Source organism: Nansenia antarctica (assembly GCF_963989245.1).
Source record: "Nansenia antarctica genome assembly, chromosome: 5".
Taxonomy (NCBI): domain Eukaryota; kingdom Metazoa; phylum Chordata; class Actinopteri; order Argentiniformes; family Microstomatidae; genus Nansenia; species Nansenia antarctica.
The window spans coordinates 33,147,153-33,161,145 of record NC_137690.1 but is presented as its reverse complement, the minus strand read 5'-3'; the positions used below and the strand labels follow the sequence as shown (position 1 = coordinate 33,161,145).

Here is a 13,993-nt window from a genome sequence, read left to right as displayed (position 1 = left end):
TGTGTGTCCGTCCGTCCGTCCGTCCAATAACGTCACTGTGATCAATGTAGACATCTGTCAGTTATGAGAGCTGTGATAAGGGTTGTTTCAAGTTTGGTATCTAGCTGTTAATGCCTTGGCCTAATGATAACAACAACACAGTTTTAGTCAACAACAACAGCCTGGCTATCCTGGTAGGTAAACAACATGTAGGCTATAACGTTCTAGTCTGCTGGGGAAAGGTCAATTACAACTGTGCTTTTCCAGGCAGTCAAGATGAGCGCATTGTCAACGCCCGTCTCCCGGGTACGTCAGTGGGCCTCGCCGTCCCTGAAGCACATGGGCGCCTCTCCGACCACCAGCACCCCGCTACTGGCGTCTTTTCCCGGCATCGACGATGAGCTGGAGCGGCGGCAGAGGCGTCAATCCGCGGTCATTGACCTACATAGTGCGCCTGAATCGCCGTTTAATGAGTCTGCCTCTCATAGGTAGGGGATATCTGTAGCCCACCCCTCAGCACAAGTAATCCCCTCTACTGCATCTTGACAGGTGTGATATTGATTCAGACCTTTTTATAAGACATTCCTTTTGTTTGTATTCAGCACCACAGGGACCCCCGCTGCTGTGCCCAAGCTGTCAAACGCACAGATCTCAGAGCATTACTCCACCTGCATCAAGCTGTCCACGGAAAATGTATGTAGTCATTCATGCGTATACCTTGTAACCATGGCTGGACTGGCCATCTGGCATACCGGGCATTTGCCCGGTGGGCCGCGGTAGTTTTGGGCCGAGCCGACCGACCCCCCCCCAAAAAAAGTAATTATTTTAATTATTTTTTTTACCAGCCGGCCCGGCCGAAAGCTACCATCGAACGGCCCATAAATCGAAAGCTACCATTGAACGGCCCATAAATCAGGGACAGCGGCCCATTGGTCAATTTTCTATACAGACACTGGGCTGGCCCAATCAACAGAGAGAAGGGGAGGGGGGGTCAGGGGTCACGCACGCACGCAGCACCAGACCTCCGTCTCAGTTTCGCGGTAGTTTTGGGCCGAGCCGGCCGGCAAAATAAATTTTGTTAGCCTGGATAGTTACTAGATAGATACTGAGAGAGATGGAGCGCAAAAGCACACTAAAACGGAAGGGAGGCTGGGAAAAACTTAGGGAGAAAAACAAGAAGAAACTCGAGGCAGATGCTGCCAAATGTGTAAACATTAGGGACATGTTTGCTGCACCCTCAAGTTTACCACAGCAGCAACAGCAACAGGTTGAAGAGGAGGCTGGCAGGGAGGAGCGGGAGCAGGGTACAGATACAGAGGATAGAGAGGATACAGAAGAAGCGGGGCCGAGTCAGCCTGTAACCGTTGACCCGGTAAGGAAAATATAGGTAGCTGTGTAGGGGTGTAACGGATCCCCCCCCACGGTTCGGCACGCATGTGTACCGCGGATCAATTGCAAAATGTAACCAAGTAATAATATTACTTAATATTAGTTAATATCCCTTGTAAATCACAATGTAGAGTTGCCATGAAAAGATAGACGCGACAGTTGCGTGCTTTGTTTTACTCTAAAGCGCAATGATAGGTTGATAATGGAAAAAAAAATCTAGAACAACAAGGCTGCGTTCGTAAATTCGCTCTGGAATCTGATCACTGAGTACACTGGTCTACTTGCACTGGTACCATTGCTTACTGTATGTAGTCGTCTTTGTAGTGGTTTGGGGGAATACTACAGTTTGTCATATGACTGTACAGCACAGTATATAAGACGAGTATATAAGGCAAGTATTTTTGTGCTGGTGGGTGTGGTCCGACCGATTGGGGTGGGCCTGTCTGGGCCAAAAATGCCAGGGCCTAATTTTTGTCCCAGTCCAGCCCTGCTTGTAACTAACTGACATTCTGAAGAATGGGAAAGACTGAAGTAAATGTCAAGACAAGACAAGCCTTATATTCCTTCCCCTGTTTTCTCAGAAAATTACAACCAAGAACGCCTTTGGTCTCCACCTGATTGATTACATGGCTGACATCCTCAAGCAGAAGGATTCTGAGGCCACAAACTTCAAGGTATGGTTTTATACATTAATTATTCCATCTGTGTGCCTCTCTTGAAATCTCCCCATCACACAATACTTCAAGACCGAGATGCCTTTGCTACTGAGAGCAGGATGAAAAATTAATGCAGAAAGGAATGACATTTTCCTAAAACTAAGACATGTTCACTACCGGGTTACGTCACTGCTCGCTGTCTCAACTTGACGTCCACATGCGGAACTCCGACATCAATGGGAAATGTGATTTAATTAGCCCACGTGCGGAGGAGTGGATTCCACCCTCGGTGACCGTCTGTTTAAAGTGCCTCTTGTTTGTGGCTGCCCAGGTGGCTGCTGGGACGCTGGACGCCAGTACAAAGAGTTACGCCGCCAGAGTGGATGCTGTCCACGCCGACGCCTACAGAGTGCTGGGAGGTCTGGGTGCTGAGACTAAGCCTGCTGAAGGTAGGAGTCCTGTAGCAATGACAAATAAAGTCCATTCCATTCCATTCCTACAGAGTGCTGGGAAGTCTGGGTGCTGAGACTAAGCCTGCTGAAGGTAGGAGTCCTACAGAGTACTGGGAGGTCTGGGTGCTGAGACTAAGCCTGCTGAAGGTAGGAGGTGGGCCATGAATTGATGCTTTTATCAATTAATTAGAATTTGTGGTTTAGGACGATGTTTGAAAAGGAAAATGGATTTTCACTTGAACTGGGTAATTATGGTACAGAACCACTACCTCTTCCCTGAGCCCCCCCACCCACCCCGGCAATTAATATCCAGCACCACTCATTTCTTCCAGCATCTAAAACAGGCACGCAGCCGAGTAGGAGACGTGTGTGGCACTGCCAGTTGCACAACACAGCAAAGAAAATCGCAGAAAATCTTCTTTTACAGATTTTCTTTTAGGCCACATCACCCCAGCCCTACTGCCATCAACACATTCAGTGTTTCCCCTAGGTTTGCTGCCTTTGGCATGGACCCCCCCAGGGGGTAAGACCCTGCGACATACCAGCGTCATGTCCAGGGGGTGTACTTGTACATTAAGTCACCTTACGCTACGGAAACAGGAGATAGGCTCCTGCCCTATGGGCCATTTGGCTCGAGAACCATCGGTTCTCAAGGCTACTTACTTATGTGGTCTTGACTACCTGTACACTTTCTCACCTGGTTCTTGTTGTCTCTCTCTGGTGTGCCGACACCATCCTGCTCTCTTTCCTTCTCTCCCCTCCTCTCTCCCTCTTTTGCTGTCAACCAAAAGGCAAACATAACAACCAGAGTATTTATAATCTAATAAGAGGTATAAATTGATCCATATCAATTTATAACATAATTATCATTGAATATTGGATTGCTGTGGGCAATGCAGTCAGATAATATCATTTTGACTTTACTCTCTCACCTGAAAAAATGTATGTCCAACTATAAAAAACAGACAATTCCAATGCTTCAATCCACTGTCCATGTACTGTAAATATACCATTATGGTATTGCCATAAAGCCCAATTCTACCAGAATAAGAAAGATTGTATATCTACTTTAAGTAAAATAATAAAGTGCATCCAGTTAGCTCTTTAGCTGGCAAGTGTGCAAGCAGACTAGCTCATCTCATCACCTCTGAGCTAGCTTGCTAGTTCTTTTACACTATTTACACCATAAAACTATAGTCAGACACTTTCTAGTCACAATAATAACGACCAATTTTAACCAACTTTCTCTGTCAGAACACTCAGCAATTATATTTGCTAACGTTTTAACTTGCTTATTTTCCATCTGCAGACATCTCACCCTGCAAAAACTCTCTCGTCGCGCGCACACACTCGCGCAAAACCTTGTATTATTCTCCAGCGATGGCACAGCGCGAAGCGAAGTGTGGAGATAGGTCTGGTTATGCGAAGTGTTTAGATAGGTCTGGCTATGCGAGACTACGGCGGACTAACGTTACCAACGAGCCCATGGGCTTGCCACTGTCGCCAGATTCGGGTTGGGTGCGTTTAAAAAAGCTGATATTTTAGCCTGCTTGTCAGATGTTTGGTATCTACGTCTGTAATAAATCCTCTTACTTGGGGAGGCAGGAGGTTCCGTTGGGGGGGCAGCCCGCCCTCCCAAGGCAATTGTAGGGGAAACACTGACATTATTATTATTATTATGATTATGAATTTAAAAATAATCATCTTCTGATCCATCCTTCCCCTTTCCTTGTTGCGGTTTGTGTGGCTCATGGTCCAGGGGGTGACGGAGACGGGGACGAGGGGGGCTCAGAGGGAGAACTGGCAGCCAGGCAGGTGGTGAAGAAGAAAAGGCCCCCGAAGAAGACGGTGGAGCAGAACCTGAGCAACATCAACATCTCTGAGACAGAGAGGAAGTGTGAGGTGAGGTGGAGCAGGCTGCTCCTCAGAGAACAGAGGGAACTGTCTGCTTGATAGAGGGAAATAGCTACAATCAGTAAACAATGCAATGAAATGCTTACTTCCAAGCTAACAGTGCAGTGACTCATTGAACACTTTATTAGGGACCTGTACACCTTCTCATTCATCCATGTGGTGTAATGGTGTGGGGAATGTTTTCTTGCCAGACTTTGGCCCGTTAATACAAATAAATCATGGCTTGAATGTTACAGCCTATTTCAGTATCGTTGCTGACCATGTGCATCCCTTAATGGCCACAATAATAATGGCTAATGGATAGTTCCAGCATAATGCACCATGTCACAAGGCAAAAGTCGTCACAAACTGGTTTCATGAACATGACAAAAGAGTTCAGTGTTCTTCAGTGGCCTTCCCAGTCACCAGATCTGAATCCAAGAGAACACCTTTGGGACGTGGTAGAACGGGACATTCACAGTGGATGTACCATGATGGAACATCATCAGCATGGATGTATATACCATAGACTGGATGTATATACCATAGATTGGATGTAGATTGATTGGTATTAACGGGCCCAACGTGTGCCAAGAAAACATTCCCCACACCATTACACCACCTCCACCAGCTTGGCAGGTGTCGAGGTGTTCCTAATAAAGTGTTCGGTGAGTGTGTGTGTGTGTGTGTGTGTGTGTATATATTAATCAACAATTCACAATAAGTGAATGAATGAAGTGAGTGGGGGGGGGGGCGTGCATTTGTGACTTATCCTCGTAAACTCGATGACGGCATAATATTCTGTTTGAGTAGGATGACTGACTTGTCCTCCCCCCCCACCCTCCAGGTGGACCCCATGTTCCAGCGCATGGCGTGCTCCTTCGACGAGAGCAGCACGGCGGGCGTCTTCCTGCCCGTGCTGTTCAGCGAGGACAGCCGCTGCCAGCTGCTCTTCCCCTCCCACATGACCCTGCTGCACTCCAGGCCCTCCTGGTCCCCGCCTCCCCCGCAGCGGACGCCTTCGCAGCCCTTCGCAGGTAAACAAGGAGCAGTGCCACACACACTCCACCACCGTGTCACTGCACTGTGGTGTCACTGCACTGTGGTGTCACTGCACTGTGGTGTCACTGCACTGTGGTGTCACTGCACTGTGGTGTCACTGCACTGTGGTGTCACTGCACTGTGGTGTCACTGCACTGTGCACTTCGCTGTGTGCTGCCCCCCCCCCCTGGTGGTTTGGGCCTAGTAACTGGATGTACCTATCCGTGGCTGAATCGCCCAAAAAGTCTTTCCCTTGATATCCCCCTGGCATCCCTTCTCAAAACCAATTAGAGGAGGAAGGTCAGTCTTCTCCAAACCCATTAGAGGAGGACGGTCAGTCTTCTCCAAACCCATTAGAGGAGGAAGGTCAGTCTTCTCCAAACCCATTAGAGGAGGAAGGTCAGTCTTCTCCAAACCCATTAGAGGAGGAAGGTCAGTCTTCTCCAAACCCATTAGAGGAGGAAGGTCAGTCTTCCACAAACCCATTAGAGGAGGAAGAGGGAGGAACCTCAGTGAGTTTTGAGAAGGAGGGGCGGCTGTGGCGCAGGAGGTAGAGCCGCCGTCTAATGATCGCAAGGTTGGCAGATCGGCGGTTTGAGCCCCGGCTGGCCACATGTCGAAGTGTCCTTGGGCAAGACACTGAACCCCAAATTGCTCCCAGTGAGCGGGCCGGCGCCTTGCATGGTAGCTTGCCGCCATTGGTGTGTGAATGTCTGTGTGAATGGGTGAATGAGAGGCCGTTGTAAAGCGCTTTGGAATAAGGCGCTATATAAGTCAGTCCATTTACCATTTAGAAGGGAGGTGAGGAGAGAGGGATGTGAAGGAAAGAACAAAAAAAGAACAAAATCAACCCCGTTGACTGTGTTGGATACAGGTGGTCTCCAGAGGGCCCTGAAGAAGAGTCTGTCCATCTGCCCTTCCCTGGAGGACTTCTCCTTCACCAGCTGGAACCCCGATCAGGTCAGAGCCACACAACAACCACAGACCACCCCAACATTTTTTAAACGTAATTATAGTAGAGAAGGCAAGAGACCATCTAGTGCTCACTGCTCACACATTCAAGCCTCTCTTTTTAATTGTTGTCTGTGAGCAGATAGTTCCTATTATATGAATTCTCATCTAGTTCTGTCTCAAACTATGCCGTGTTGGGTCCTTGAATTTGAGGGAATTGAGTCTTGAAAGTCCTTGAAAGGTGCTTGAATTTGATGTTTCAGAAGGTGTGGGAACCCTGTATTATATATCCGCTAACCACTGTGTGTCTCTCTCTCTCTCTCTCCCTGACCTGCAGACCATGAACCAGCTGCTGGAGAAGATGAAGCAGGGGGAGCACGTGTTTGACGTGAACGCCAAGGCGGAGTCGGACGAGGAAGAGGGCGGCGGCGGGGGCCAGGACTTCGGGGACGACTTTGACGCCGATTACGAGGAGGGGGGCCCAGGGGACTGTGGGGAGGGCTCCAAGGAACACAAGGACCGCTGCGAGGGGACCCAGAGAGGACGGTGAGGACACAGAGGCGCTTCACTACCTTTTATATTTACATTCTTGGTGTTTATAATAATAATAATAATACATTAGACTTATATAGCGCTTTTCTAGACACTCAAAGACGCTTTACAAACTGAAAAGATCGAGTAGTAATAATAGAAAGAAACAAAAAATAAATAAAAGAAAGTATAGGGGTCTAATTAATTTTTAGATGACTAAAGTCTAGGTGTCTTTGTAGGACAATCTACTCTGTAATACTGCAATTACACAATTAGATTTCGGGCGGAGAAGCGGCGTACAAGCAACGCCAGCATCCTCTGTCAACCGGCATTTTTAGCGGACGCCTTCATCCAAAGGCGACTTACAACAAATCCATTTGACTGAAATAAGTGAGTCATGTCTATCAGTCATAGCAGGAGAAAGTCCTGCTATGGGCCATTGCCAGTTATCGTGCTAGAAGCTAAACAATAGCGACACTGATTAAACGGCACAACTACACAATAGCATGCGGTATAAAGCAAGATTAAATTCACTTACAAGTCTAGTGGGAGATTCTTCTCTTTGCTTAGTCCAGAATGTACTACTACTACTACTACTACTATTACAACAACAACACACAACGATACTTTGCTCCTCAACGGACCGACGATCGAAAGCCTTTCCTGGATTCGCTCACATCCTCTCTCCTAGACTCCTTCTCAGGAGTACCTCAGACTCTCTCTGTTCTCCTCAGACTCTCTGTTCTCCTCAGACTCTCTCTGTTCTCCTCAGACTCTCTCTGTTCTCCTCAGACTCTCTGTTCTCCTCAGACTCTCTCAGACTCTCTCTGTTCTCCTCAGACTCTCTCTGTTCTCCTCAGACTCTCTCAGACTCTCTGTTCTCCTCAGACTCTTTCTGTTCTCCTCAGACTCTCTCAGACTCTCTCTGTTCTCCTCAGACTCTCTGTTCTCCTCAGACTCTCTCAGACTCTCTCTGTTCTCCTCAGACTCTCTCAGACTCTCTCAGACTCTTTCTGTTCTCCTCAGACTCTCTCTGACTCTCTCTGTTCTCCTCAGACTCTCTCAGACTCTCTGTTCTCCTCAGACTCTCTCTGTTCTCCTCAGACTCTCTCAGACTCTCTCTGTTCTCCTCAGACTCTCAGGTGGGGTAATTTGACCCCTGTGAGTAAAGACATTTTTTATATCTTTGCACTCGATCAAATTTCAGGACCCTCCTTTCATGACTTTTCCTAGATATGTGCGTTCTACCACCCAGTATCCTTACATTTTCAAAATCACTTCAGGATAAGGTTTTTCCGTGTAGGAAGCAGGCTAGTTTACAAGCGGCCAACTAGTGGTCGTTCTGTGTAAATAGCAGCTTGAGCATTGTAAAGAGGCGGCTCTCTTAGTAGGTAAAGAAGGCACGGCTGTTCTAGTGTTAAACACCCAGTTCCGTCTCGGGATCAAAGCAGTGAAACCGTTCTGGCTCTGTTTGAAGACCACCAGCTCTCACCCCACAGGTAAAGCGCCACTTCTAAGTGCTGCTGTTGGAGTTGGGTTACTCATCGGAGCCAGAATAATTGGGATTCAGTCCGGACGCGTCAGCGGTTAATCTCTCGGAAAACATGCTGAAATCCAACTTTCCTCTGCGGGTTTTTTCCGTAATAAGGGAACTTCACTCTCTGTTTTTTTCCGTTGGTTTGAATGAGATTGTGAGTGTGGTTGTGTGTGATTGACAGGGATATGATTCCCATCGGAGAGGGGGACATCGCCACCATGTGCCTGCAGCTGTCCTCCCAGCCCAGGGAGTACTCCTACTTCAGCCCCAAGACCATGGCCACGTGGGCCGGCCCCGGCTACTGGCAGTTTAAGCCCAAGCATAAACGTGAGTGTTTGTTGTCATACGAAAGAAGCCGCTCTGTGTGTGTGTGTGTTGGGAGGGAGGGTGGATGGGGGGTGTATGTGTTGTTTTTAACACTGTGTTGTCTGTGACATTCCCTTAACTACATCATTGATCATTGACCCTCCCCCCTCTCTCTGTTTTTCTCTCTGCTCAGAGGACCACGCGCCTGACAAGGAGACTCGCAAGAGGAAGCCCAAGAAGGTGTTTGAGATCGACTTCAACGACGACGTCAACTTTGAGACCCACTTCCGCTGTACCAGAGTAAGCCTCGCGGTCGGTCGCCCCTCGAGTTCACCGACCAGTTTTTTCTGAGCTGTTGTCATAGTTACAAAGAAGTGCTGTGATTGCTACTTTTTCCCGATGCTATTTTGACGCTATTTCAAGTGACTGACAACCCTGTGTCTGTGTGTGTGTGTGTGTGGTGTGTGGTGTGTGGTGTGTGGTGTGTGGTGTGTGGTGTGTGTGTGTGTGTGTGTGTGTGTGTGTGTGTGTGTGTTTGCAGTGGTGGGCGTCAGGGCCAGCAAGGCCTTCTCTGCTGGCCTAAACATCATCAGAATATACATTTAATTTGTATATATTTTTTCTACAAATATGTATTAAATTATTCCCGTAGTCTATTCTCTTCATTTCATAGCTTTCCTCTTGGTTGCGCTGCTTCCAGACATTTGGAGGGCTGGCCTTTAGCTTTTATCCAATCAATTTCAGCCATAATGTGTTGCCAGGGTACCAAGAAATCTGCCCGCCTGCAGATTCAACAGTGGCGCGAGTACAGATTGTAATTTAAAGTGAGCGAGAAAAGAGCTGTGGCGTACCGTGGTCAGATCTCGAGTTGGCGAGCAAATCCAAGCAAATCCGACGAAGGGGCCTTCTGGATGGCGGAGCACCTGATCAGCACCTGCACGTCTTGATTGGATACAAACTATTGGGAGGCGGAGCTAGCACACTGAACTTGATCTCGCTAATTTGTGTAGATTGCTGTTGTTCTACAAGCAGCCACAATGGCTGAAGGAGGAGAAGAGGTAGATTTGGTGGCAGATATTATAACAACAAAGAAGAACCTTCTAAGAAAAGCTAGACATAATCAGAAGAGAACGGCCAACCCCGACGTTAGCGACGCTATCCATGTAAAAGGACTTATTGGTGGAACTGATCAACTGTACAACAGAGTCATTGAAGTCTTCTTGAGGAAAGAAAGGAGGATGGATTTTGTGTTCAAATAATCAGTTGTTTTGGTGAGTACAAAGCATTTAATGTTTTCTGCAAGAGATGTACTGAGCGACCCTGGGGTCCGTAGATACAGATAGTGTGTTGTGTTGCCTGGCTCAGCTGTGTGAGTAAGTGGGGCTTCAATGCGATCTTTTAACCACTTCCCGGGCTGCTACTATGGAAAACGACACACCCCCGTGACCGTATGAACACGAGGAAGATAACCGGCCTTAAATGGAACCTCGATACGGTTCTCCTATCGAGATCGACAGACCGCAAAGCTCGGGAAATAACTGACGCTTTCGTTTTCATGCAATGAATTGAATACACCCAGACAAGGTGCCGCTATAATAACAATGGCAACGCCCGGTTATACTGCGTTTCTGTCTAAATGTATAGTTTCTAGAGCCATGGCGTGTCATAATGATGGTATTAAGAGGTGGAATAATTCAGGTAGGACATCACTGAAGGCCTAGGTGTGAAATGCACCGCCCGCCACTGTGTGTTTGTGTGTGTGCGCGAGTGTCTGTTTGTTTGTGTGTGTGTGTGCGTGTGCGTGTGCGTGCCCCCAGGCTGCTACCACTAACACCAAGTCAGCCCTCAACACTGGCAACAAGAAGACCACTCTACCTGCAGACTTCAAGTTCCCCCCGGAGACCCTGTCCCAACACAGCCTCAAGCCCTCCAGCGTGGTAAGCCCCCCCCCACCCATTAAAGGGTTAGTTCACCCCCCAAAATCATAATTTCTTAATGTCTCTAGGGAGCGCCTGTCAGTCCACTTTGGGGATGAACTATCCTGTTTAATGTTCAGTCTTAAGCCCAATTTATACTTCTGCGTAAAATCGACGGCGTAACCTACGCCGTAGCCTGCGTAGGCCTGGAGCCTACGCCGTAGGTTGACGCGCACCTCTCCAAAAATGTAACTACGCAACACACCTACGCAGACCGTAAGCACTGTGATTGGTCCGCTTGGTAGCACATGATTCCGACTCTCTCATAGGCCAACATGCGGAACCCATGACAGAAATGTAATTTACTTTTTCTGTAATTACTTATTAAAGATTTGAAAAATTATGATAGCCATCTTATTATCTTAGTTTAATGTCATTTCAATGCATTATAGACATTTTGTTTACAACAAGCATAACAAAAAAATCGCTTTTATGTCGGTGCTGTGTGTAACGTTAGGCTGATTTGTGGACAGTCGCGCATATGACATATTTCCATGTCTGATGTCTAATGTCTGATGTACTAATGTCATTTCAAGGCATTATAGACCTTTTCTTTCAAACAAGCATAACAAAAAAATCACTGTTATGCCAAGGTGTGCCAAGGTGTGTGCCTATGCGTGTGCCTATGCTTAACATAGAAAGTTCCACAGTCCAGCGCGCTCGGGTTTAGCAGTAGAGGACTGGTAGCTTACCTGATCACTTCCATTCGACTACCAAAGCAGGACACCGGAGCACTCATATCTGCGCGTTTGTCACAGGGTAACAGACAGTCACCCTGTTCCTCTGCCCCGGCGTCAGTCCAATGGAATCGTCAAGCACAGCCTTCCCCATATAAATACATCGGTGCGCGATTAACATTTCAGAGATGTACAATCATGTTTATTTAGAAATAAATTGTGGTGTTTGACAGCGGATGATGGTAGACATATTTAATGTAAAGTTATCTATCTAAAGTTATCTATCCACAGGCTGATATGTGCATGATAGGCGCGAATTCCCCCCCCCCCCCTTGGTGGTATATGACGCTATAGTTGTATTGCGGGAGTTATTATATCAAAACAACTCGCAATCTGATCCGAGCAGTTGTTATGTAATATTATCGATGGATGTGCCATTTTTGATGGAGGGCAGTGAGCGGGAGACTCATCAAAGACATGTAGTTAATTAATGCAGTGGACAGCGGCTGTTTCTCCAGCGTTCCTGTCACTTCGGATTTCGGAACATCATAAAATTAAATCTGTAAGTCATGCATTTATCCATGTTTCCCATTGATGGTATATGACGCCGTAAATTTTACTTAAGTTCAGCCGCGAAGTTGTTGCACTGTTGTCCTAAATCAGTGCAGACTGGCAGGGTAGGAGCACAGGTTTCTTACAGGTTAGAGCGCCGTTATTCTGTCATGGTCTGATAATGAAGCATTGTTCTTTTTTATTTGATGACTTGTTTGATCGATTGATAGCGTAAAAGTGAAGTTGTGAATGAGTCGCGAGCGTCAATGCTTTTCTACGATACTACTGATGACGTATCAGTCTTGAAGGGTTGTCCCATTTCATAGGGGTAGATTTTAACCCCGACGGCTTGTGGCTCTGTTCGAAGGCCTTGGCTCGAAATCGAGTCACACTCGAAAACGAGCCATAGGGGTAGAAAAGGGAATCGGGATTGGGCCTAAAAGTAGCCTGGGAGACGAGGTCTCACCAGTCTTGTTCAATAGAGAGAGGAGGAGGAAAGAAGCTAACCCTGGCTTTTGCTTTTGCCTCCCCTCAGGTGAACAAGGTGGAGATCAACTACGTGAAGACAGCCAAGAGTATGGACATGAGGTGTGTGTGTGTGTGTGTGTGTGTGTGTGTGTGTGTGTGTGTGTGTGTGTGTGTGTGTGTGTGTGGAGGATGGGGCTTGGCTGTTCCTCAAAGCTTGTAGACATGCATCATTTAAACGGCGCTCTCAACAGAGAGGTTTTGGAGGGTTCCAAACGTTGATTCAGTGCTTACAGGGGTGTGAACATGACGTGCGTGCAGATGAATTAATGCAGTGTCTAAACCATGTTCTCTCTCTCTCTCTCTCTCTCTCTCTCTCTCTCTCTCTCTCTCTGTCTCTCTCTCACCTGTCTCTCTCTCTCTCTCCTGTCTCTTCAGTCTGCCCTCCAACATGGCTCAGAACCTGTCGGTGCCCCTGGCGTTTGTGGCCCTGCTGCACCTGGCCAATGAGAAGGTGAGTTACTACTGTAGTCCTCATGCCATTCCTACACCAGGGACCAGACCACCTGCTGTTGATGATAGGTGGAGCATGTGGTGGATAGGCTGCTCGTACATGAACCCAAAAAGCATATTTAAAATGATCTGTGTTGTTGAAATGTTCTTTCTTTTTAACTTCCAATTAAAATGTTACGTTTTTAACAGTCATGAGTATCATCATGACAATCTCTATCAATTCAAATCAACTTTATTTATACACATTGTACACTGCACATTTCATATACAGTACAGCTTAACAGGGAAAAATGAGTCAAAACAGAGAGAAAATGAGAAGATAATAAGATAAACCTAGCAAGTGAGTGTGGTGGGGGGAAAAAAAGTTGCCGGGTCATTCATTCTAATGCATTTTTGCCCTTTCAACAGAATTTGGAGCTTGTCAAGGTGGATGACATGTCTGATATCGTCATCAAGCAAGGCCACTGAGAGGGGATGGATGACAGGACTGATACAAGGATCATCTCTCTTCAATTTCCTGTCCTCTCTTTTTAACTGTCTTTGAACTCTGAGCCTTTCATGTCAAAGGCACCAACGCATTTATTTTTCATGTTCGAGGAAGATATTTTTATCTTGAAAATTGATAGTGTCAATTTGTTTCACCCGCTGTCTTTTCTATTTAACCTGTATGTTGGCTGCTCCACATGTGCAGTTCATCTAAATGCACAATGTACACAGTTGAATGTGTAAATAACAAATAAACGATTTTTTCCACATGACCTGAAAACAAACATATCAATGTTACTTTTAGTTCGTTTTTTTCTGTTTGTTTGTTTGTTTTAACCGTAGCTTACCCTGGTGTAGTGTTCTGACGTGGTTGAAGTGCATTGAGTTCCTTCCAACCCTGTGAGGGTAAAACCGGTTGGTCAGGGTTAGGTAAGCAGGCTGGGTGATACTGCATAAGCATGACCGCTACAGCACCAGCTGCTGGGCAGGGAGCAGTGAGTCAAGGAACTGTTAGCTTTTTTTCAACACTGTTTGTACACTGACTTGACAGAACATCTTTATTAGCTATGAACTAGTTTATTAGCTATGA

The 13,993-nt window shown here is 46.8% G+C and overlaps 1 protein-coding gene across 1 annotated transcript; it reads left to right on the top strand.

Moving 5' to 3' along the window:
- Positions 1 to 255: 255 nt before the first annotated feature.
- Positions 256 to 13,386, top strand: LOC308157973 (condensin complex subunit 2-like; the record flags this gene model as incomplete). The annotated part of the gene is made up of 14 exons (XM_080531566.1): positions 256 to 467; positions 582 to 672; positions 1,950 to 2,042; positions 2,356 to 2,484; positions 4,238 to 4,378; positions 5,217 to 5,406; positions 6,285 to 6,370; positions 6,699 to 6,907; positions 8,611 to 8,756; positions 8,929 to 9,035; positions 10,553 to 10,672; positions 12,476 to 12,528; positions 12,844 to 12,919; positions 13,327 to 13,386. The coding sequence occupies 14 exons, from the start codon at positions 256 to 258 to the stop codon at positions 13,384 to 13,386; spliced, it is 1,713 nt and encodes a 570-aa protein (XP_080387692.1).
- Positions 13,387 to 13,993: the final 607 nt, after the last annotated feature.